At 32.5% G+C, this 27,705-nt stretch overlaps 1 protein-coding gene across 3 annotated transcripts in view; it reads right to left on the bottom strand.

The window, feature by feature from the left end:
• The window catches only part of LOC124540118 (inactive dipeptidyl peptidase 10), a 199,087-nt gene that overhangs the window by 166,806 nt on the left and 4,576 nt on the right, over positions 1-27,705 (bottom strand). For 2 of the 3 annotated variants that reach the window (XM_047117551.1, XM_047117549.1), the window contains exon 2: positions 1,124-1,235. In XM_047117551.1, the coding sequence (XP_046973507.1) occupies positions 1,124-1,153 (30 nt within the window). In that variant the 5' untranslated portion in view covers positions 1,154-1,235. Of the gene's footprint in view, positions 1-1,123; positions 1,241-27,705 lie in introns of those variants that run through there. The other variant, XM_047117550.1, reaches the window with a different exon arrangement.

Here is a 27,705-nt window from a genome sequence, read left to right as displayed (position 1 = left end):
CGCACAGCAATAACCATTCTCCCAATCGGGAATCAAATAGAAACTGTCAAAGTGCATTCAACTAGCAACTATGTAACTGGCTTAAATTTCAATTAAACGAAGTTTTTGAAACACATAGTAAATAATTTCAATAGAAAATTATTAATAAATTAAAGAAGAAGTCAACTAAATTATGAAAGAGTATTGGACAATGGCTTTTCTTCCCTATATTATTTTATAACTAAAACCTTGCGTTGCTTATATGTAAAAAATATTCTTATCTTAAACTGCGAAACCGAATAAAAATATGGAACGTGTCAAGAGTGATTTAATTGAAACCTAAGCAAAAATTATGAATATTATTTCTATGTACTAATAGAATCGGTTTATGATCTACTGTTATCCACACATTTCACTACTAAGCACTAAACTGTAGTGATAGCGCTCTTAAGGCTATGCTATATGGTAACAATGATATATACGTATCGAAATACAAATATGGCCGATCGCTGCGTGACAAAAAGGCAAACCGTCAAAACAAAATACTTAGACCTACGATATTCATAAGTATCTATTGACGTCTTAAATTTGTAGCTTGAATTAATTTTTAACTGGAAAGATAAGAAAAAACCAGGAAACATGAAGGATCTCTTCGTCTTCCGGAGAAAGGATCTTTGATTTTTAATTAGCGAGTAATTAAATTAAGCGAATATAGCACAATGAATTCAGAGTAAACTGTATTATGGCTATATAAACATTTATCAAATTGAATCAAGAATCAGCCTTGTTTATGTTTATACTAATATCATAATTTGTAAAGTAAGTCTATCTGTCTGTTATCAAATGATAAGCGTTAAGTAGATCATAATTTTTGTCTTAGATAAACCTCGACACCTAAATATGGATATGAATCGTCGGTAAAATACGCGATCTTAGGAGAAATATATTTTTGTCCCGATAAGTCAAAAAAAACTGCAACTTCATTAGTAAATAATATATTTCTTGTAGTAAAGAACTATTTAAACTAAATACCGAAACTTATACCAGAAAATGCAGATTGAAGATTACCCATATGATTGGAGAATATAAGACACGGCAGGCTTCTGCTTTTAAAATGAATATGAAATCGATTTTTGACACTTACCTCATCATCAAAGGCGACATTGTCCGCCATTCTTGTTAACTAATATCGACAGATGTCAGATAACTTCTAGACGTTACACACACTCATGCTCAGCCGCAATACTTCCATTGTTCTGTAACAATAAAATTAAACGTAAGAAAAGTAAAATAACAAACAGTCTTCACAAACTTTTACAGCATTAAGACGACCTCTTTTGAGGTGAAGATTCGGATCAGGACTCTGGACCCAATTGGTTATTATGGCAGATTTTCATCTTACACTTGCGATTTCTTACTATGTACTTCCCTACCGAGGACGAAATGAGTTATTTATAAATTAAGCCCGTGAAATCAAAATAGTGCGTACAAAGAACATGACCCGGAACCTTCCAAAGATTTTCATATGTATTAAATAGGTTATCTCTGGATATTACCTTATGAAACCTCTTTCCTTGCTTATTCTGGACTTTGAATGAACGATTTAATGAATTACTTTTCTCTGGGATCCTTTTCATTGATCGAAAATTTAGGTATAATTTGACTGTAAATACAAATGTTCCAATTAATAGATCAATCTTCAACCTGCGGCCCAATAAAGAATTCTGTTAAAGATTAGACACAGAGAGACCATTACTAAAATACAGATATCTGTCAAACCTTTTTCAATTGAGCAATATTATGAAGTTATGTTTTTGTATCACTTTAAAATTGGCTCAAAATCATGATATCGTAATTAATCATAAGTAATTTAATTACATCAAAAAAGCATGTATAATTAAACAAAATAACACATCAAATTTGGTATACTTAAACATATCAATACATATATACATATATACTTTTAGTTACCGTAACAGTTTCAGTATTTTTATTGTAATTATAAAAAAACTATTTATCAACTAATTTACCAGCAAGCACCTTTTACGACAGTCAGTAATTTATGAGTAAATGTTAACACACGACAAAAGTAAAACAAAATAAACGATATAACGAAATGGCTCACGTATACCAAACAAAGAATAGATCTGATCTGTGCGATGTTGGCAACAAGAAAGGCACCCACCCAATCATTGCTAAGCTACATTAATAGTATTTTTTTAAAGAAAACGTTGTCACTGGTTGCTTAACCTAACTTATAAATTTCAAATAATATTTTCGTAATAATTTTTTTTGGAAATGCTATTTTGATATTATAATTTCAATATACCATTTAACTTTTTCCGAAGTTAATATAGATTTGCATGTCACTAGAATGCACATAATCATACCATTATATGAAGCTATAGTTCACTCGCTATGCCAGTGTCGACTAAAACGAACCTGACTCCAACCTCTCAACTAATGCGATCTTAGAACTGCTCGACTTGACTTTCACCGCAATCAAACTCAACGACACCCGCGTGAAAGTTTACAAAACCGATTCGTAGCACATCTTAATTAATTCCTCACAAATTAATTAAGAGTGTGAGCGATATAGGTTCGCTTAATTAAAAACTTTTCTTAAGATCAAGGTGAACATGGGAAAATTTTAGGCTCTTTCATTATTTAAGTCCAATTAATTTTGTCATTCTTTCATTTTTCATTTAAAAAACTACTCAAACTTTATTATAAGATAAACATACGCTAAATTTAAAGCTTAGGTTAGAATTAAGGACAACTATATCCTAGACAGTAATTTTACTATGTGACTTAAAAATCGCTATGTAGTTTGAATACCATTAAGCTATTGAATTTGAAATGATAAATGCATTCGACCATGAAATTGAAAATTACTTTAGGGTAAGACTATAGAAAATACATATGTATATGGTTATATTGCTGCGGATGATATAAATGCAGATAAAAACATAGATCTTGTTTGTTAAGTGATCATCGATGCCTATGGATATTGGCAACATCCGGCGTTGTTAATGTATCGACTGTAAAGCGTTGCCAAGCGTTACACGTAACGTAACGTAATATTTTAATATTGTGCCTATATCTATTAATTACGTAATATAAATAAAAAAATAATAATTAAATAAATCCATACCTTAAGCTTCGATCCCGTTTAACGCTCAATCATTGTAAGTACAAAGCGACAAAGATAAAATAAAAGTTCGAAACGCGATCGAGAATTCCAATTTCGAAAAGTTTGATGTCGCAAAATCTTCTTTTTAGACTCCATTTACTTCTTATCATATTTGGCAGCGACCTAGCTTCCAAAGTGGGGAATTTTTGAGCTAAGTTTGCAGAATCGGTTTAATGCACTACGCTATCTAGAACCGGTAGCTTGAGGCTTGAGAAAGGAATATTCGTTCGATTTACGAAATATTCAATTTAAAAGTATTTGCATTTAATTTATTTATATTATACAAAATCGTTAATAAAAAAAAATTAAGAACACTTCTACCGATTATATTGACATAACAAAATTAGTTTTATTTAAATTACGTTATTATACAAAATATATTTTCCAACATTCAATTTCTAAATTTAACATCAGTGTAGTTTGACTTATTTTGTTTTTGTATTCTATATATTATACTTATACAGTAAATAGTCCGGATAGATACCACCCTCAGACATTATATCAATACAAAGTATTTCTGTGTGGTGGCAGAATATCTGAAGAGTTTTGTGTCCAAATTTGAACGGTAAGCCTACAGTAACCAGGGACAAAGGATATTAATTCCCAGGATTGATGGCACATTTGTCAAGTAAGGAACGGTCGATATTTCTTTAAGTTAGAATTTCAAAAGGCGATAATTACCCTTTTATATACATGATATAACACATAATTTTAAAATTTGCTAAACTACATAACCGATTACAATATTTTTATAATTTTAATACCTACAATATAAATACCGTTATCGTTATTGAAGATAAATTAATAAACAAAACTACTATTATTACATAATAATGTAAGTTACGTATAATACGTTTATACAGAGCAAGTTATATCATCTGATAAAAAATACTCCGACTACTAAAACAATATAAAGTACATCAAACATATTGACAACAGCGAGTCGATAAGTCTGAGGAACAAACAAGCTTGTTTCCGCCGTCTCATAAGGAACAACTTCTCGTGTTGAGAGTTTGTAACGGTCTATTGACGTGAACTAACTTACAATATTAACTTTTGCAGACTTCAAACTTTCAAAATGTAGGTGTAAAATATTAGAGAGGAACAAACATTTGTTATAATATTATCTATATATCTATCTATTAACTCGTGAAATTAATTATCACTTTATAAAGTACATATACTATGATCTGAAATATTTATTTACATAAGAATTAGTAACATTAAGTTCATAAATATGTCCAAATATGAATTAAGAATAGTTAGTGTATGAATCTTAAGCGTGGTACGGTGACAAGTATACTAACAGCATTTCCCCATTGAATCGAAATTCGGATTCGATGGGCAAAAAAAAAAGGAACCACTCCTCCTGTCACCAGTGGAGGCAATAAGTCGAAGTGTTGTACTTTTGATGAAGCTTTTTGCAACTACTAAGGGAAAGTGTTTCAACAGCAAAGGGGACAAAAAAGTAATTTGTAATTTTGGATTGTTTGTTTGCTTTGCTTTGTTTCCAGTATTGAGAAGACTCTTATAGCTATAATAATTATTAAATTACTAGTTTCATTTCCTGTTTTAAGTCCACGTGTGACATGATATGGTGAAACTTTGAAAATGACCTAGATTTTAGACTAGCCTAGATCTATTCTTATAATACAATTTCTTTGTGGTCACAGTTAAATAGTTTCTTTCTTATCTGTTCTAGAAAAACATCTCATCATCAACATCTTCGTGTAGGTTACACGTTTCCTTAAGCATAAAAACACGAGGAAAATGAATGAATGTAATATTTTTATAAAAGAGCCCAGATGACGAGCGGTTAGAAGTCTAGATTATGGACCGATATTGTTACTTCAAGCCCGGGAAAGCACCACTAAGTTTCAAGCCAGTATTTATATTTTTTCTCGTGAAAAACATCATAACGTAATATTTACGTGTTTAATACAAATCTACCGCACGTGTAACCTACTCACGTTGAAGCAGCGCAGCACATTTCAAAAGATTTTCCCTAAGAGAGCAGGAGGCTCAGAAGTAGAATTGTAACCGTAAATGTTATTCTACTTTTTCAAACCAGGCTTTAATCATAATTTTTATAAGAACAATTTATTACAACATTATTTTTAATGGTTTTTTTTAAATATCGAACATTTTTCTTTCCATTTTCTCAATCTCCTTAAAGCCTAAATAAACGGCAGCGGCTGAACAATTAGCTACACTTATCGTGACCAACTTTAACTTCAGGCGTCATTAAATTAGACTTGCTGCAAGTTTTAATGACGCTTCGGTCGATCGCTCCGCCTTAACAAGATGGCAAAATAAAACTTATACAAATATAAAATGTTGTGAATATTATATTTAGTATCGATTTGTACACCTCTGTCATCTATATCAAGATTTTAAATCTAAAAGTAACTCTGTCTGTCTGTGTAGCTCTTTCACGACCAAACCGCTGAACCGAATTTGATGAAATACGGTATGAAGCAAACTTGAACTCCAAGAAAGGACTTTTTTGCCTAACACGTGACAACCAAAACCCTAAAACGCGAGTGAAGCCGCGGGCGGCTACTAGTAATATATAAAACTTTAATGCATACATAAGGTTTTATATAAGACAAGACATGGTCAGTATGGCTTTTGTGATACAAATTTCCGTTCATAAGCTACTCGCTAGATGGGTGCGTAAATTTAATGGATATAATGGAAACAAAGTATGTTTGATTTCAATTACACGTTCAAAGATAATTTACACTCGAAACGTTGTTTTAGGTCTCGACTTCATTTCATGTATATTTTAGATGCTAGGAACTACCAAGTGTTTCTATATATGGGTGAATTAATATTTCACTTACATAATATTTCATTTGATTATTGAAATATACATAAATAGTTATAAATAATGATTTAAACCAAATATGTAAAAAAATAGAAGTACTTCATAAGACTTTGTTCCTATCTAAAAAAAATGATTCTGTTTAGTTTTAATAAATTACCTTTTTAAAATATTCTTAAAATTTGAGACTTTTATTTGAGTATTATTATAACTATTTATTCATTAAAATATTATAGAAGGTCCATAGACCATTAAAATATTTTTACTAATTATTAAAATTTACGTAAAATATGCTTGACGATAAACGAGAATAGTAACCAGATCAAGTCTTTAGTAAATAAAACATTACTATTACAAACAAACAACAATACTATTTTGATATAATTTATCTTAAGCTATGTTCTAAGATACTTAAACGCCACATTACGCGTAAATCGACGTAGGCGTTGTAGCACCTCTACAAATATTGCTACGTTTCCGTAGCCGAGCTCGTAGCAACGATCGTAGCAGTGATCTACATTTAATTTACCCTACTAAAATTGAATATCATTATTTAATGATAACTTTTCACTGCTCTGGTTATTTTTGCTTATATCTCTGGAGAGATTGCGACCCGATGAATTAATATATAGGACCCTGTTCACTATATACATTCTGTGTGCATATTATACATACGGCTTTGTACTTGTATATCCTGTTTACATATTTTGATATTCAAGAGATAAATATCAACATTAAAAAGTAATTTAATGCTTTCACTATAAAAATAATGGATAACAGTAGGAGATCATTAAGTATTGATACCGTTTTTATTATATTATTAATCGTATCTCGTCTCTTCAATCTTGAATCTCTTTAAAATTTGCATATAGATGGAATGACAACCGTTGTAGAACGATATTTCACATTCAGCCTCAATTTTGTGTATAATAATTTAGAAATATTAAAACAATGCTGATTTTAATGAACTTCGTATACTAAGGACGTCTTTTAAGTGACTCGTTGCGATTCAATGCGATTTTATTGTACAAAATTTTCATCCAAAACATTTATACATTCTAACTAGAATTTCCTTCACTGCCAAACACGAGTAGAATTGTAAAAACAACAAAGCACATGTCAATCAGTAGCGCCCGAGACTGAACTTGCATTCTTTATGTTTTAGCCACTGGTTTATATCAGCTGTACATAATAAATACATAACAATATGTATGTACAAAGAATAATGCAGTCCAAAAAATCGCTTATATTAAACATAAAAATGCTTTTATATACCTTCGTGCTATATACTCGTATCTAAAACATTATTGGAAATATCTTGAACAACCTCTGCGTTCGTAAAAGAGTAAAACGTATAAAATTGCCAGTCTATTTCGAGGCGAGTCGGTCAGCCGTAACGAACCCCTTATATTGCGTATGGGGGGTGGCTTGATGCACTTTTTATATCCGAGGGCCTTTTTGTCGAGTGAAGTTTTTAGTTGATTTTCTCTCTTGAAAATATTCTACTGTTAAAAATGTCTATAAATTCCTTTTTCAAATTTTTATTTACATTGGAAACAGTTTTCCTAAACAACATTTCTACATTGATAAATTAAATACTAATTAATAATTTGCAAGTAACTCCTGGACTATGTAATCGAAGTAATTATTTGTGAGTACTATGCGATAAAGCTTCGTCAATTATGTAACGGTTTAGTTGCCATGAACATACAGATTAAGCATTTGTCAACTGAGTAGATGCTGACGAGGTAAACCAATCATTGAATATGTAGCTCAAATATAAACTAATGAATATTTAATTAACAATAATTATATAAGACAACCAATGTTGGTATAATAACATACAGATTAATATAAAAAATAATGAAGTATTCTATTTCATTTATCTTTTAATAGATTAGTTAATTCGCCGGTGTGTTAGAACATTTTCATTGTAAAAGAATACGGGTTCAAACCTGGGCAAACATCATTAAGATTTGGATATTATTTGTTAACATAACCCATTTCATATTCTACGATGAAGAATAATATAGTAAGATGCCTTATTTGTCCTGCCGTATGTGAATCTTACAGTTCGCATTGGAACAGCGAGGCAGCAAACCTTCTCCCGATAATAATAGATTTATTAAAAGTTATTTTTTTTTTCAAAATTATAAATGGTTATTACGAAAACTATGATACAACTTAGAATGCATGTGAACAACATATGCCGCTGATAAGATCTGAGAAGGGCTTAAATAGGGCGACCTTCCCGCACGTCGGCCCATTATGCGGGTAATAAATGTAACGACACACATAACCAAGGAAACACATCTCCAAGTGACCTCAAAAATGATTCTATTATTAATAAATACAACATTATTTTATGAAATTCCTGCTTTAATAAATTTTAATAATTAATTCCATCCCTAATGTGCTACTAACCCTGCGAATTAACTTATTATGCCTGTTACACTGGCTTATTCGCCCTTCAAACAATATTTAGTTGTTTTTTAATGGTTAGTGGTAAAATTTATGATGAAGGCAGTACCTACCCGGGCTTTGCACAACACTAACCAGTGAGTGTAAGTTAAGTAGTACTAGTCAATACGTATGATAAGGGGCAGGATCGATGTATCTTATGTCCTAATCTGTACTTCTAACAATGTGTATACAATATCCCGTCATGCCCGGCTGTCTAGTTAACATGTAAAAGTGTAACTTATCAAAAACAAACAAATTCATTTTTGCATTTAAAATATTAATTATGATTTAATTTATTATGAATGTATAAAGCACAATAAATTTGACACGCGTAACATAACTCAGCCAATTTGCGACAAGCTTCTGGACTACATAATATCAGCTGCGGTCTTTATGTTTTGCTCTATAAAGCATGATAAATTACTTACGTATAACAGAGCGTAAGAAACGTCAACACTCGTTCCTGTTCCTATTATAAAAGATTTTCCTTTATTATATATATATATATGTGCTGTTCGTTCCGGACTTGTGAGGAAAAAGTTTTTAGGCCCGTGATATTATTGAAATAAAACTTATTAGGCGGCAGATAATCGATAGGTGAACGAGGACTGAGAGTTAGATTGTATGAACACGTCACGTTTAGACACCTTTTATTAGAAGAGTGAGAAGAAAGATATGAGGGAGGGTAAAAGAGAAAGAAAGCATTTTATTTAAGATATTTCACTTTCATCTCGTATATGGTTTAATAAAAATTTGGTAAAATGGTTTAATATTAAACTGTCCATTTATATTTTTCAATTTAAAACAAATATTATGATCAGAGGATCAACCAATAAGAAATCTTAAATGCTTGCCATTATCCATGTGTGTACATCGACACCACATACAAATGAAATGCGATACATAATAAATTATACACACAACAATCTACGAACATTATCAATCAATTTAAGCACACACTTACAACTTTACGTCGCAACATATCATACATTCCAATATCTCGCAATCACACATAAAATAATATATAATAACATCCTGTAAACTTCCCATTGCTGAAGCAAAGCCTCCTCTCCCTTTGAGGTTCTCCTCAAAGGACATTTCTATGTCAGGAGTATTTTTCACCATAAATAAATAAATATTGGACAACATCACATACATTACTCTGACCCCAATGTAAGTAGCTAAAGCACTTGTGTTATGGAAAATCAGAAGTAACGACGGTACCACAAACACTTAGACCCAAGACAACATAGGAAACTAATGAACTTTTTCTACATCGACTCAGTTTCCAACCCATGAAAACCGATGTTCACACCATTCGAGCACGGAGGTACCATCCTACTCCAATGCGGGATTGAGATCGTTGGACTCACAAATGGCAAAATTTTGTTGAAATTAGACACATTCAGGTTTCCCCACGATGTTTTCTTTCACCAAAGAGCTCGAGATGAATTATAAGCACAAATTGAGCATATGAAAATTCAGTGGTTGTCTGGCTTGTCTGGGTTTGAACCCGCAATCATAGGTTAGAATGAACACGCTTTTTTGAGCCATCTTCGGCTCTTCCTAATCACACATACGTACTCATAATTCATAGCAGGTTATTATTGGGTTTGTGTGTGTGAGTAACTTTGTTCGATCGATAATTGAATATAATATTCCGATAAAAGTATAAACTTCCATTAATTTTCCACTGCGCTGTTTTATGTTAATGTTTGTTTCGCTGTTGCTTTGTTACCGGACCCCGTGATTTTATTTAATCATGAAATTAGCCGGACATTGCCGCGAGCTAATTTAAATCTAACGCCGCTACAATAGAGTACATTTTCGTTATTTTTACGTACCGCCTCTCGTATTTGAGGTTTAGTAATTAATAATTCGTTTTCAACGGTCCAAAATTCTTATTGTAGGTACAATGACGTTCGTTACGACCTTTGAGAACATTTTGATGGCTGAAGCGTTCTAATTATAAACATTGGTATTTATTGATTCGCTAAATACATGCGCTGACTTTGATCGAGCGTTTTTATAACTAAAAGGACTTAAAAAATCCTTGTTTTTATCTTTGTGTCCTTCTGTTATTCATTACCTTTACGCTTTTTTGATAATAATGATGTCCTTCAAACTGAATATCAAATATGGAGGCCAATTTCAATTACTAACAAACAGCGCAGGAGTTACTATAGTGTGAAGTGTGTGCAAACATCAGTGCACTTTCAGACCAGCAAGAGTTTGGGAACTTCAAACTTCAATGGCTTTACGCGCTGAATCACGAAGATGACGGACTTACTTTATGCCATAGCTAAATACATACGTCATTTGGTTTGTATTCATTTTGCAAATCATTTTATCACGATAACATTTTCTTGTTATAAGATATTTTATGAAAGTATAAAGTATGAAATAAAATCGCAGATCGCGGCGCTGTTTTGACGAGCCACCAGAACTAGCAGATATTAACAGAATATAATTCAATAAAATTTGAACAGAAAAGTTTGTTGAAAACATATTTTTGAACACATATGTATATGTATGTGCTTATGTAGAAGAGTAACATGCTGAAAGAAACTTCATATTAGTTTATCCCTTTCGAATTTGTCCCGTAGTTGTAAAATTTGGGTTGGTACCATCCACTGACCTGATATTTTACCGCTAAACAGCAATACTTAGTATTATAATGTTCCGGTTTGAAGGTTTAGTGGGCCAGTGTGACTACAGGCATAATGTACGTAACATAGCTCCTAGTAATGCTGGCGCTTTGGTATTATTTCATGGTTAAATGTTTGATTTCTTACAGCGCTAATGACTTTCACTTATCACAGATGACCCATTTAAAGTAAAGTAAAGTAACAGCCTGTAAATTTCCCACTGCTGGGCTAATGGCCTCCTCTCCGATTAAAGAGAGGGTTTGGAACATATTCCACCACGCTGTTCCAATGCGGGTTGGTGGAATGCACATGTGGCAGAATTTCAATGAAATTAGACACATGCAGGTTTCCTCAAGATGTTTGCCTTCACCGCCGAGCACGAGATGAATTATAAACACAAATTAAGCACATATACATATACAGTGGTGCTTGCCTGGGTTTGAACCCGCAATCATCGGTTAAGATGCACGCTTTCTAAGGACTGGGCCATCTCAGCTCTATGACATGACCCATTTGCCCGTCCCGAATTTACTTAAAATTATATACATTTATTTTTTATGTAAACGAATATCTACAGATATGACGTCATCCATGCCTTTGGTCTATTATTTTTTGTGTGGATATTTTTATTTCCAGTCAACAACACAATCGAAACAGGATTACAATTTTAATTGCCGTCTGTTTTTTTATTTTATTTTTTACATTTTTGCGACTTCTTTATTGACCCAGATTCTGTGTTGCCAGTTGCCTTTAATTATATAATTGCTTATATATATTTTTGTTTAACTTTACTTGTTAACATTTTGTGAATCAAATCTTAAAGATGATTTTTAAGCCAATTTAGGTATTAGCCATCATGTTTGCTACAAATGTTAGTTTATATTGCTTTCAATAAAATGGACTTATATATACATATACATCTTGTTATAATATTTGTCAATTTTTTTAGCATTCGTCTATAATAATATATAATATAACGTCATCATCGTTATCAAATCATCGCCAGATATGTCCTTATATCCAACATTCCGCATTGGAGCAGCGTTGTTCTTGAACTTCTCAAAATAGAAGCAGGGGGGGAGGGGGTGTTAGTCTAGCAGTGGGACAAATATTAGTAAGTATCAGATAAGTTATCATATTTTACCGCCAAGTAGCAAAACATACTTTGATTACGGAAAAGTGAGCAATTGTAACTACAGGTAAGATACTCTTTACTTTTGTTTGTGGGTGGAGAAAGAATGGGATTAACATTTGATACACTAATAATGTCTATAGAAAATACTGGCAACTTACCAGCATTTTCCCAGTACTAATCTTATACCAATACTAAAAAAATACATAGCGTAACTAAGAATCTAGGAAAAGTAAAAACTACTTGAAAGTTACCTCTTTGGTACTTTTAAGTTTTCACTCGTTTCTAAGCACTTTAAAGTCATTTCGTTTCTTCGTATAATCCGAAAACAATAGAACTCAGTCGACCTTTATACACAGACGGATGCTATTGTTAACTTCTGACTTTAACGGAGGTCACTTGGCGCTTGCAGAAGCCTTTATCACTTAACGGTATGTATTTTGAATTACAAAATATTTTATAGATTTTTTTATTTTAAATTTAAAAAGCTATTGTAAGAGGAATTCTAATTTCAAATTACGTGGATTAACATTATCTTTATTTTTAATGACTCATTCGGAGTCATTTATGATTCAACACCTCTTGTTTACGGTGCATTTCCATAATGAAACCAGTCATTTGAATGTTTTTTTTTTTTATTATTGGTACAAATGATACCATTATGTCGAGTTCGTCATATTATTAAACTTTAATTGTTTCGTTGGCTCTTTAAACATACTGTTTTTGTTTTTGTTTTTATTTTTATGTAAGTTGTCTAGTTAATTAATTAATAGTAAGCTGAGCTGGCCCAGTGGTTAGAAGGCGTGCATCTAACCCGATGATCGCGGGTTCAAATCCAGGCAAGCACCACTATATGTATGTGCACCACTATATAAATATTTATATAATATATATTATATGTATTATGTTTCAATACGAATATGTGTCAGATATACCTATAGGAAAATATTTAAATAGTTGCTTAAAGTACATAAATAATTAGAAAAATACTATAGCACACCGCGCAATTATACTTATCCAATCAAATTCCTTTATTCAATACAGAAGCTTTACACTTACTAATTGATTGTCAAATTTTAAAAAAACCCTCCCTTTAGAAGATCCGGCGAAAGTAACTCAATGGATTTTTTTGGACATTCTTGACATAATTATATAGGTCCTTCACGATAGGATCTAGTTTCCGAACCGGTGGTACCATTACATTTAATTCGACACTGAAACAAGACGATTCAAAAGCGATTTTATTAGTCTACTTGAATATCCTTTGATTCTATATAACAAAGATTTGTTGTTAGGGCTTTGTGCAAGGTCTTCTGGGTAACCCAGTCATCAGATATTCTACCACCAAAACAACAGTACTAGGTATTGTCGTATTCCAGTCTGATGGATGAGTGAGCCAGTGTAACTACAAGCACAGGTGATATAACTTAGTTCCCAGGGTTGGTGGCGCATTGGCGACCTGAGCAATGGTTCTTACAGCGCCATTACCAATGGGCAGTGGTGATCACTTATCTGCATCAGGTGATCCGTAAGCTCGTCCGCCAACGTATGCTATAAAAAAGGAAATAGGAGGCAATCTCGCTAATTGTATACTCTTTTGCATATAACAAAGGCATTTTAAATGCTTCCTGGAATCAAGTTGTAAGATTTTATAGTACCCTACTAAGAAGTTACTGGCTCTATGCAGTCGAGTAATAGGAGTCATTAGTTTGTAATGAAATTTTAAGATCGCTTAAATATATATTATAATATAGGAAAGTTAAGGAGTGTACTTCACTCAGGCGAAGTCAAAAGAAACAGTCACCGAATACATTTGTCCCTTATTTAATTTTCATCTCCTTTACTTCAAAGAGGTATCTGAACATAAAACACAATTTAAACAATAGTAGTCTCTATTGTATGGTTTTAAGTATCAAAAACCTTTGTAATATTTCTAAAGGTTTCATACAAAAGCATTTACGGCTTTGAACATTTTAATTTATAATTATCTAATGCCGCGGCTTTCTAAGAAATGTACAGCGCGCCTTTAAAGTGTGTACTTTATGCACCTAACCATATTGTGTATAATTTTAGCCGACGATTCAACGATGATCTCAAGGTTTTAGGTTCACTTCACACACTTCAATCTCATATTAGACTAATAAAAACTTAACTTTTTCTTTCAAGAAATTTTCAAAACCGGAACTTCAAAAAAGTTTTCGTGGTTTTTTTGAGCCTCAAGAAGATTGTAACGGTTTAGTGCGTTCGAATGTTTTCATGACCTATCGGATTATTAGAATGATAGAATGGAGAGAAAGAGAGAGACTATGCATGGACCATGTAGTCATTTAGGCACAATTATACGAACACCTGCTGTGGTAGGATTCATTTTACTTTTTCACATTGCACATCCAACCAAGATAAATCTTACAATTCTATGTTCAGTTATGGTTGGTACTAAAGTAAGAATTTCTGATAAACTATGAACACCATTAAATATCGGAGGTGGTAGTGTTTTTACGTTAAGCCTTTCTAGATAATATTATAATATAAAAACAAACAAAGCTTCAAATACAAAGACGCACTGAATGTACTAATCCAAAGTCTTCTTCACAGTATTCTAAGTCTTTTTCTGTTGAAGCTACTCGTCTTTGAAATACATTACTTTTAACTATAAGACGGTCTCAATCACCTGCTATTTTTAAAAGAGTACACTTTTGATTAAAGGCTTTTTTTAATAAATAATAAATAAATATGGGACAACATCACATACATTACTCTAATCCTAATGTAAGTAGCTAAAGCACTTGTGTTATGGGAAATCAGAAGTAACGACGGTACCACAAATACCCAGACCCAAGAAAACATAGAAAATTAATGATTTTTCTACATCGAATCCGGAATCGAACCCGGAACATCGGAGTGGCGTACCCATGAAAACCGGTGTACACACTCCTCGACAACGGAGGTCGTCGCAAGTAAGTAGTAATTGTTGTCATTCATTTTACAATAAATTATAAATAAAAAAATAATTCTAGCTTATTCTTCACTTAATTTTTCAGGCTAACTGTACTTTAGGTACGAACTGTATACATTTTTAACAAGGACGTGAGTTATGACGCACGGCCTATGTGAAATTCGGGCAAATATATTTTACTAACTTTAGATATTTACACTCAAACAAATATAACTATGTAAGAAACACTATTTGTTCCAGTCATTCTAAAAATAATTAATACTTTGTAATATCGCCTGCTAAACTTGACCATTGAGTGAGCCAGTATAATTATAGATGCAAGTACATATCAACTTAGGTTCAATTATTCTTGTAGGGAACTATATATTATTTTCAGTTCCAATTTCAAAGAACGTTGTTAACCACTTAACATTAAGTAAAATATACATTTACGCGCGGTCGATTAGTGGACTGCATTATGATGATTCCCCTCCCGAGGATTCCTAACCCGAGTTGCTATCTCGAAATCCAATAATTGGGAGCTCTCCCTTGATCTTCAAACACTTGAAGAATACAAGTCAAGGTGATGTTATTTGTATGATAAGAGAAGGATAATAGTTCGTTACACTAGATTTAAAACGCGGCACACTCACGATGCACACGTTTCGGTGGCCCACACGACAAGGGAAGTACTTAATACGTCAAAATCATACCGTGTACAACGTTACAATTGATGTAATTTCCTTAGTGCGCTAACAATACATGTTAATGATACTTGTTTTGTTGCTCCTATATATAAGTCCAAACTCAAGACCAAACTTTATATAGTTTAGTTTATGTTTGATTTAGAAATGAATGTCGAAAACCAATATAACATATCTCAAATAATGCGTTACCAAGTATTTTTTGGAAATATATTCAATGTAGGGCGATAATCAAATACCGTGAAACTAGAATACCAAGCAAGAAGAAGAGTAAAAGAGGTCAAATATTATAAGGATGAAGACGATTTAAAAAGATAAGACAGACACAGCTATTGTAAATGACAGAATTGAACATTTCAAAGATAGAATGAACTTAGCAAAACTTATGCAAACTCGTTACTCAATAAGGAAAGTACTAGAGCATCAGAAGATATTGAGATATGCTATAATTCTAAGGATCTCTTTTCGAAGCGCAGTATTCTCTCCCAGGGTCACATTTTTTGTGAAACGCCAGTGATTACGTGTACATCATTTCTCTTAACAAATTACATGGAGCCAACAGTTCGTTAATATTTAACATGGTAAATACCTCGGGTCGACCATTAATATTGCAATGTTGACTTTGATATGAATAAATTATGAAGTCTTGGAACTTTACGTTCTTTCCTAATTCATGAACAATGTACACGAAATTTTTAGGGGTTCAGCCTAAAATAGCAACAATTGTATAATTTTTGTTTACTAACGTATATAAGCAATCCTTTTTTAAATGGGAATACAGAGATACTTCTCTTTTGATAGGGCTTTATGCCAGTTTCTGGTACAGAATTATTAATCCCAAAAGCATGTGTTAGAAGTAGACACGGTAATACGCAAATATATAGAGATTTAATCGGTGACTTTGTATAGCAATCGCTGCATACGACCTTTATCTAGTAGATGTACTGAAACTTATAATCAATATTATATAAATATTCTGTATATATTTAATATTATTTGCTCATGTTACTAAAGTGTAAAAAGAAAGAGGCTTCATAGATTCATATCTAAATAAAAAAGATTATCAATTTGAATGCTTACATTTGAATTTATGTTACGCAATATTTTAATAGCTTAGTCGATTATGAAAATATTTTTGCAATTTATTTACATTCCATTCAAAACATCAAGCATGCATAACAAAAACAACAATATTGATAACAACTTTCATTATTGTTACACTATGTTTCAGCTATTAACTCCTGACTAAACACGAGTACAATACAAATATGCTTTGTTTCATAACCATAAAACAAATACTAAAAATAACGTACAGAAATAAATGATACAACAGTATTGAACTAGAATTTCAAATTTGAATAAATTGAGTTTACATTTATTTGACAAAGATAAAATGAAACAGGATTAAATGAATTGGTTAGTGCTGTATTGTTGGGTGATGAGCACCAGATGGAATGTTATGACCTTTGCCCATTAACATCTGCTACACCAGTATTTTTTTTTATTTTTTTTTATGTTATAGGTTGGCGGACGAGCATATGGGCCACCTGATGGAAAGTGGTCACCATCACCCATAGACAATGACACTGTAAGATATATTACCTTACATCGTCAATGGACCACCAACCTTGGGAACTAAGATGTTTTGCCCCTTGTGCTGTAGTTACACTGGCTCACTCACCCTTCAAACCAGAACACTGATGAGTGGGTGGTACCTACCCAGACGGGCTTGCACAAAGCCCTACCACCGAGTAAATTCGTGTGTTCTGAAGGTTTCCAAGTTATATAGGTTCAGAAACACCGCCGCCGAATGTTAATTCTACATAGTATTTAAGAAAAAGCAAATACTTTAATTTAAAAGAGTATTCGTTTTGTTTTTCATGAAATTGAAACAGAAACATCTGGAATAACTTTTTATCATCTGACCCGAAAATTTAACCGAAGGCCTCGAGATCCTTATAAACTAGCCATTAAACAACGATTACAACTGTTATATAAGATCTTCTTTATTATTCGTTACAAAACGACCTCACAAGTTTTAGTATGTTCAGCGTAAACTTAGCGAATTAAATATTCATAGGCTGCCTGCCTTCGATAAGAGATATGCATACATTTGTAGGCTTAATTACATGATGTTAATTGGAGATTAAGTATTTTGTTTTCATAATAACAAATAATATCGAAACAAAATACAAAATAAAAAATGGTAAAACTTTGCATAATTTACTTCACAAAAGTCAATATAAAAAATCAGTCATAATTTTTCTCAGGTATTTGTATGCCCAGCTAAGTTATTACGGATAAATAAAAATAACAAAGAGTTCTGTTCGAACCATTATTACACGTTTTGTTTAAGAAAGAGTATTAAAATGAATTATGTTATTTAAAGCTAAATCCTATCAATATATGTATTTGATTATTAAAATGCCAAATGTAATCTAAAGCACCTCTATGTAATCTAAAAGCACTGAGATTATTAAATTCATTTAGAAATTCCTATATATCTTTATACGACGCAAAATTAAGATACCTATAAACATTTAATAGGCCTAGGCCGATGACGTACGTTACAAAGGCATGTCCGAACGAAGGTTTTCTTACAGTCCGAGTAAGAAAACCTTCGTTAGTTTTCAAATTAATTCCTTTATCAAATCTTAAACTCTTAGTACCTTTTGAATCTAAACTTCAAATCATTGCAACGCAATATGTCACTCAGATTGTCGCTCCTACTGAGCATACAAAAATAGATCTTAAGGTGACGAACCTTTTCTTACCCCGACTGTACATTTATAGCCGAAGTTAAATAATTAACCTAAAACTACGTATTATAAGAATCAATTAAAAACAAGTTTTTACTTATCGCACACAATATATCTTCTTCGTTAATGAGACAAGTAAATTAACTAACCAAAAGAATAAATTAACAACTTGTAAATGTTCTTTAGCTTTTTCTCGGTTTGAGTAGAAGGTTTGGAGCTTAGTCCAACATGTTGGCTCCAATGCGAGTTGGTGAATACCAATTTGACAGAATTGTATTGAAAAACATGTAGATTTTTTCACGATGTATTCCTTCATCAGCGAGCACGAGGTGAATTATAAACAAAAATAAGCCACACGAAAATTGCAGGCCGGAATTCAAACCCGCAATCATAGGTCAAGGTGAATTTGTCTAACCATTGGGCTTTTGTCAGACATTATTTTAACGCAATTCGAAAAAAAAATGATACATCAATAATATAAACGATATATTTATTCAAATTAATAAAGAAATGGGGCAATCTTGTGTAAATTATTTACAACGTCAACGTCTATTTATTTGGCTCTTGAAGATATTACAAAAGTAAGACAAGCGCTTAGTACCTACGTAACAGTGGTTTCAAGGTTTAGGTATAATAGTATATATTTAATCGTACAGCAGAAAGTGTACAGGAAAAAAACGAAAATAAAAAAGACGATGAAATATAAAAAAGCGCTATTAAAAGGTCATATAATACGCTTGGTATTATAGCACGACATTTATTTGATTCGGCGATGTTAAAGTCCCAAATTGGGTCAATAAAAAGCTGTGGGTTTTTTGGTCGCAAAAAACTCTATAATAGCTCTTAGTCTGGAAATTGGAAGCGTGTACAATCCCGTGCCTCAGAAAACACGAAAAGTGAGCTCATGAATATTTTCCGGTTGTGACGGATTCACCAAATCGCATTATTAGGGTGAGAGCACAGAGTATACCTGTGTTTGTGCACAGCATTTTGTACTATAATTTATCCTGTGTAATTGAATATCGATCAGATGGACATCTGCCGTTAAAATAGTTGACTTAAATTTTTTTGAATAGCTTCATTTTGAGTTTTAATACAAATTGCTGTCCTGATGTTTGTTATATTCGTTGCAAGCAATTCGTCGCATTTTGATTTCCTTCGTTTGTAAATGTCAAATATCACTTCAACAGTTTTTGTGGGTCTGAAACACAACACAATATTATATGTATGTGTGTGTGTTCGTGTGTGTCATTCTGCTAACGGATTATTTTAGACTTGTCTTTGTTGAATGTGTGTTTTTATCATTGAGCATATAATTCATGGATCTTCATAAAACCTCATCAGGTTTGTGAAATGTAAAGTAAATATCTGAATACTTTTTTATTTACAACTTTATGTATGACTTAATTATTAATTATTCAGGAACAGTTAGGTACAGAGACAGTCTCAAAAGCGAATATCTTAATACATCGTACTGACGGTGTACCAAATCTTAACACCAGGATTCCAGTTGGAGACAAAGTTTATGCACTGAATCGCAAACTATGAATAATTCATATTCCGCTTTCTTACCCGAGCTAAATCATAAAGCCGTCCCTTGCATTTACAATCCGAGTTACGAGAAAACGTTAGTCAACAAACGTTGCCTTAGAGACGGTTCCAAATAGATCGTCACGACATATTTCTACATCTATCACACATGACTAACTTACACTGACATAGTCAATTTAATCTAGTCTCTAAGTATTATAATTATAGTGCACAAGATTGTGTAAACAAATTAATGAACGATGATAAACTTGTGTGTTCTTATTTAAATGAATCTGGAGCTTTATTAAAAAACATTACATGCTATCTGACTACTGTGCAAAGACACTTTACATAAAAATATTTTGTATCTTTTTTACTAATTGGTGTGTGTGTGTGTGTGTGTGTGTTTGTGTGTTTTGTTTCATTGGTCCTTTTGTATTACTTGATTCTGTGAGTGTTAATATAAGATAAATTACAACACATAAATTAAAGAAATGTAAGTTTAGCACTATTTGGTTGTCTAGATTACCTTATAACCACCCACATAGCTATCGCTGGCGTAAAAAAATGAAGTATTTTGTTGATACGATATTTCTGTCGGGACGAGAATACATCGTTACGGTGCTATGAAAACTGACTCTGTTACATAGATTTACATAGCAATGTCACATTATATAAAGTCGGCTTCCAGTCAGGTGAGCCTTTGTATTAACTACGGGATGTCTGCCAATATGCTTTTATTTATATTATTTAGGTAGGCCTCAACTAAAGGTTTGAAAGTAAGTAAATGTAGATAACAAGAATACTAATATTAACAAATTTTGTTTGTTATTTTTTTGCGCTTATCTGTGGATTTTTCTAAAACCTTTCAAAATCTATCAGGATTTCCTTGCGTCAATTAAATGAAAAGAAAATATGACTCAATTCGACTCAGGCAGTTCTATGGGTTGGTAAGAACCCTGGGTTAATACTTTTCAACATTATTCAGTTATACGATTTGTGTGAATAGATAACTGATACATATGAATCTTGCAAAGAAACAGCCCTGAGGCAAACATATGACATATATCGTAAATCAACTTGTTAATAATAATGGTTCCATCTACGGAATTCTAAAAATCTACAATAAGGCTAAAAACGTATTTATTTATTAGTAGCAAGTAGTAGCATCAAAAATTACTAGTGTTTAGATAAAAACGAACTGATGACTTCGGTAGTCGAGTAGTGTATACACCGGCTTTCATGGGTCCGCCACTCCGAGGTCCCGGGTTATATTCCCCGCCCGAGTCTAGGAAGAAAAATATCATTAAATGTCTATGTTGTCTTGGTGTTTGTGGTACCGTCGTTACTTCTGATTTTCCATAACACAAGTGCTTTAGCTACTTACATTGGGATCAGACCAATGTATGGGATGTTGTCTCATATTTATATTTATTATTATGAATTAGTCAATTTGGGAAAAAATGTTAAAACTTAATCATAGTAAGAATTGAACGTCCAATTATTTAGCGGAAATACCAACACTGAATGTAGATGACACATTTAATGATTTATTACAAAGAGGAGAATAATTTCACTATTGTTTTATTGCTGAGGTTTTTTACGTTACTAACACTAAATCACAAAAATCCTAAGTTATTTACGACCGAGCTTGATACGGATATAAGCTCATGTATTTATTAAAAAATTACAGCAGGCTTGGCTCCGAATACACAACTTGGACACGTTCCAAGTTTCCTATTTAACTGAAGTACTATAAAGTTAAAATGTTCACTTGTTGACTGCCAGACAAGTATACAAGGCTTACCAACGCCTTATTTACTGGTTCAGCATTTCACATTTAATAATATATGTTAGATATGTATCTATATAGATAGATTGTATATATATTTATTATTATTAGTGTTCGCTCCGTATACTAAATCATTATTGAAAAAGGAAAACGTTCTTTACCAAAAAAAACTTTGTGTACCCCTACTTACAATTTTCCTTTTATCGATATCAATAAGACTATGACAGCCGTTTGATTAACATACTCTTTGATGATAGTACCAGTTCCAGCATTTCGGTAGGCACCACCGACTCATCAAAAACACTTAGTGTTCCAGTTTGAAGTGTGAGTGAACTAATGTAACTACAGGCACAAGGAACATAACATCATAGTTTCCAAGGTTAGTGGCGCATTGGAGATGTAAGGTATGATTAATATATGTTACATCGCCAATATCTATAGGCGGTTCTAACCACTTAACATCACATCAAAAGAGTAGAAAAGGGGAAAAAACACTGTTTTGTTTTCGCCTATTAATTTTTACTTATACATCTCAGTAAAATCAATTATGATTCTGTTTTTACTGCACTTATTTTTCAATTTGAAAATCAAATCATTTTTTTATTATAATCTCTTTAGCTGTCTGCATGCCTGGTAAAATAGAAGGCCTTTGTCCGAAGTGTTTGAAAGGAAACGTAAAACAATGGTTGGCTTGACCAATTTAAGGAATGGACTCCCCAAGTGCTCGCCTCCTATCATTCATTAGCAATATATTACTCTGACTTTATATACAAAAATGTAATTACTTTGAAGAAATAATTACATATGAATCAAAATTAAAAAAGTAACATTTAACAAATTATTGCATGGAATGACGTCACGAATACTCCCAGCTTTACAATTTTTCAAGCAATTAAGATTCACTGAGCAAATGATTCACCAGCTACTCTTTCACCAGTAGATTTAACAAGACAGGGTATTATAACATGTTTTATAAATTACTACTAATATTTCAAAATTTCAACACTATGCGGAAGAAAGATATAGTAAGAAATTACTGAAGAATATTTTAGCCGTATGTTAACTTTAGCGCATTCTGCAGCGTCTCAGATGTTAACAATTGTTTTCTTGTTATGAAACAATGTGTCAACACATGCGCTCGCAAGTAATATCAGTAAATAGGTAACAGTTTCAGTAAGATGTCGTTTTTTAAGTAGGTCAATATAAAAGCTTCGGGTTGAAGCTACCGCCAGTTCTGTTGGCAATCCACAAAGGCTGCAGTATCAAATCTTTATATTATATTATGTATGTTCGATGATATTAAACAATGTTTTATTTATGATTATATTCGTGTCTACTTAATTACCTATATTTTATTCTATATAATTGCAATTCTACCGACACAGATTAAATTAGTAAATAGACATTGAGCACATGAAACAAATGTCCTTCGACCGGCTTGAACTCGCAACCTCATTTGAGTATCTTGTTTTCAAACTACAATGCTAAAGTCAATAGTCAAACATATTATCCACAAAAACAGCCCATTAATCGTTGCTGTTAGTTCATATCAAAAGTATATCATAAGTATAATATTAAGACAATTAAAAACTGACAATGTCTATGGATTTATTTTTCATACATTCTTATTGTTATTATTAACTTCAAATTTGGAACAGGTTTTTTTTTACATACAACCTTATTATACTTACAATAGCTTATTATATTCCGAAGACAAACAATTTGAACTTATATAATCTATACATACATATAATAAAATGGTATTTAATTTGTCTGTCTGTTTGGCTAGTTAATCTGTGAAACGTCGTATGGCGGATGTTTTATATAATAAGGAGTAAATTATATATTTATAGATATAAGAGCTGAGATGGCCCAGTGATTAGAACGCGTGCATCTTAACCGATGATTTGGAGGCAAGCACTACTATATACATGTGCTTAATTTATGTTTATAATTCATCTCGAGCTCAACGGTAAGGTAAACATCGTGAGGAAACCTGCATGTGTCAAATTTCATAAAAATTCTGCCACATGTGCATTCCACCAACCCGCATTGGAACAGCGTGGTGGAATATGTTCCAAAGCCCTCTCGTTAATAGGAGAGGAGGCTTTAGCCCAGCAGTGAGAAATTTACGGGCTGTTTCTTTACTTTACTTTTTTTACTTATATATATATATATATATGTAGTTGCATGATTTTAACTTAAAAAATAAGAGATTTCAATGCAAACGTTTAAATTTCACCCCCTCAGGGGTAGAATGTCCAAAATTCTCTTAGTGGGTGTCTACTCAATAAATGGATCCCACTCACCAAATTTCAAGGCACTAACTTTAATATTTTACGCTCGTCGATGGTAAATCAGTCAGTCAGGACTTGTTATTTTATATACATATAATATAAAATAGAAGTAGATAATAACAGTAGTCGCGCTACAATGTCCACATAGTGTCTAGTACCGCACGCCCTCGCACATGCCCCTACTCGGGTACCTCCCTCCCGTTAAATTTGCCTATTGAACAATAACTTTATTGTTAAATACAAATGCACACGAAGTCGCGGGCGCAGCTAGTATACCAATAACAATAGAACGAATTCGCTGACGAATAACTAAATGTCAATCCAATTATCGGAAATCACAAAGAAAGCTAACTCTTAAAAAATAAATATATTTTCTGTATAGCATACACACTTCAATTTATTCTTATTTAGTCGCAGTTTGGATAGATTTTTATACATAGAGGTACAGATTTATGAGCTCTTGGGAAGTTAGAAGCAGCAATTTATTACCGATAACGCATATAATGTTCCCACATGAGGACCTGTTAGTGCTTAGAAACTTTTACTATGAACCGAAGTAAAAATAAACACTTTCTTGTTGAGGACTGACAAGAGACATAGATTTATGTATCAAGATTATCAGCTTGTTTATAACTGCCTAGTATAGTGGCTAGACTACACTTCTAATTAATTTCAACGAAATTCAGCCACATGAGTATCCAACAATCTTCATTAGAGCAGAGTGGTGGAATATCCTCCAAACCTTCTCCTCATAAGGGAGAACCTTAGCCCACCTGTGGGAAATTTAAAGGCTGTTGATGTGGATTATAATAAATATATTTATGTAATCTAGTTTGCAGTGATAAAGTTTCGAATGTGGCTAGTTGTAGTTAATAACATTATGCCATTTTTAACTTTAATTGTATGTCATTAGGTGTCATTTCAGAAAGACAATAACTTATTACTTTTATACAGAACTTATTCAATATAGTTTATATTCCGAATCGGCGTTACGTACCGTTTATTTTAATCCTGTAACGTAACGATACAAAATCGCTTGTAGGAGCCTGCTTGAATAATAATTTAAAACTGATTTTTATGTTCAGATATAAATGTAATCTCTTCCATCAAATGCTGTCTCTATAAGCGTTTCTTCTTTTACAATTTAAATTACTCCACGCTTCGTTTTACTCTAATCTCATCGTGTTATGGGAATCTTATATGCATAGGATGTTTTTCTTTCCATTACAATTCCTAGGGCTTAGTTACTAATTTTAGTAAAAAAAAATCTGACATAAGCATATTTCACTTTCAAATGTCACGTGCAATTCTATTAACATTTATATTACTTGCATATTTTTTTTAAATAAACGTTCTATAGTTAAGCTACAGATAACATTATAAATGCTGTGCCTCTGTCTGTCCATCGCGGTCAAACGACAGAATCAAATATGCCAATCTTTGGCTTCATGCCAAATTAAACCTAAAAGAAAGACATATGTAGGTTACTTTTAGTGCCTAACACCTGATGAACAGGCTTTTAAAGGCGAACGAAGCTGTGGGCGACAACTTGTATCAAATAAATTGAAGTGTATACTTAATCAAAACTTTCCTGTTGTATCAACACAGATTGTCCACTTTCAAGTCAACCCCGCTATCGTAATTTACAAACAATCCGTATAACTCCTACAACGAGATTAAAACGACAGTTTAAGTTAATTTATTATTCAACGGAGTTAGAATATCGTTATTACTCTAGTACAAAATCAAATTTTAATGAAATTGTTGTTTTAAGAAGAACCTTTAAAATTAAAATCAATACATTCCTTGTGTAACTAGAATCTTGAGAGTGCTTTTGAAACGTTATAAAGAATTGGATTTAATGTTAAACTACCAACACTTTTATGTACAATTCGCTGTGTACCGTCAGCAAAAAAATCAAAACTTACAAATTTTACGAATTATTTAAATATATTTACAACTTTTACAATACCATTAATATATCACACAATTTATCTTTCTGTAATCGGTAAGCCTGCCTCACAACATCAATACGTGAATCATCCGCTCCTCTTTACAAATATTTTTCCGTCTTATGAGTATTTAATCACGGCACGTGGAAGCTGGCAACTAGAAAAAAACATACTTAACCTGATTTTATCTTACGTCTCATAGAAATATCTCGTCTATTTACTTTACCATATTATAGGATAATATACAATCTTGTTTGTTTTTCTGCTGTGCACATCAAAACTATGGAAACGTCAATCATAACTTTTGTAAATGGAACGTAGATTCATACTACACTGATGATCCAGTCACATTAGGGTAGACGCAGACTACGAGTACGACACAACTTAGATGTAGCATCGGCAAAATTCGTAAAACCGATCAAATCCGATTTATGTATGCTATCTCAAATTATCAATATTTATTTCTTACGTGAATATGACCTTTACACAAACGTAATAACTTGTAATATCATATGATCTAATATATTCGTCAATTTCACAGGTCGACATGGTTGAATTGACGCGAGAATCTATAGCGACGAATAGAGTCAAATGGCGCGATAAGCTGTTTCTATTGGTTGTATAAATCGTCAGTAATCGGTTTCATTGCAATTTGAAATAACGCAATTCATTTTTAGTATTCGTATAATTCCCTAAAAAAAAAAGAATTGTAGCAATGCCCCAAATTCATTTAGGAATTAATAATATTCTTATTTACCTCTCCTTTTAAGCCTTGTGTTAGGAGCGGGACGACAATAGCCCAAAGAGTCAGGATCAATCCTGCGACATTTTACATCGCAAGGTATCCACCAACCAATACGCTAAGTCATTAGCGTATTGGTTGGTGTGGTATGGTCTAATATGGTCTAGTATCTATAAGTGATTATGAACACCTGACTGTAAACAGAAAAACTTGTGTTTGAAATCAGGACTTCGAGATCTGCAGCTTTATATGATGCTTTATTATACCAACGAGTCATATTCCATAAATACCAAAGCATATACAATATAAGGAATGGCTTCAACGTATTACAATAATAATGAACTTTAGGAGGTTTAGCCTCATTTGATCGTGGGCTTTCATAGTGTAAATATATTACTGTCTCCTGCACTATGTTTCAGTAATTATGATAAATATTGGACACAGTGGTGGAGTTCTATGCACATGGGTTCAACCCATTTATAGCGAATGGATCTCTAAACGACTCAGGAAGTCGGCCTGGCCGTTTACGCCAACTGCTGACCGTAAACGGAACGATTGAAAGTCTTTAAAAGATTAATTTAATTAACATAAAGTTATATACGCTGTTCTGTATTTCTACCATTAGTAACTTTAATTTTCTTCCAAACTGTCATCCCCTTTTGAAATAATGGGCGATAAATTATGAAATCCATACAGAAAATTTCATAGTGTTAGACTCTTTTGCTTAACACACAACACACCGTGTGTTGTGG

The sequence above is a fragment of the Vanessa cardui genome, chromosome 24 (assembly GCF_905220365.1).
Source record: "Vanessa cardui chromosome 24, ilVanCard2.1, whole genome shotgun sequence".
NCBI lineage: Eukaryota > Metazoa > Arthropoda > Insecta > Lepidoptera > Nymphalidae > Vanessa > Vanessa cardui.
The sequence above is the reverse complement of the archived record's forward strand: the minus strand, read 5'-3'. Positions and strand labels throughout refer to the sequence as shown.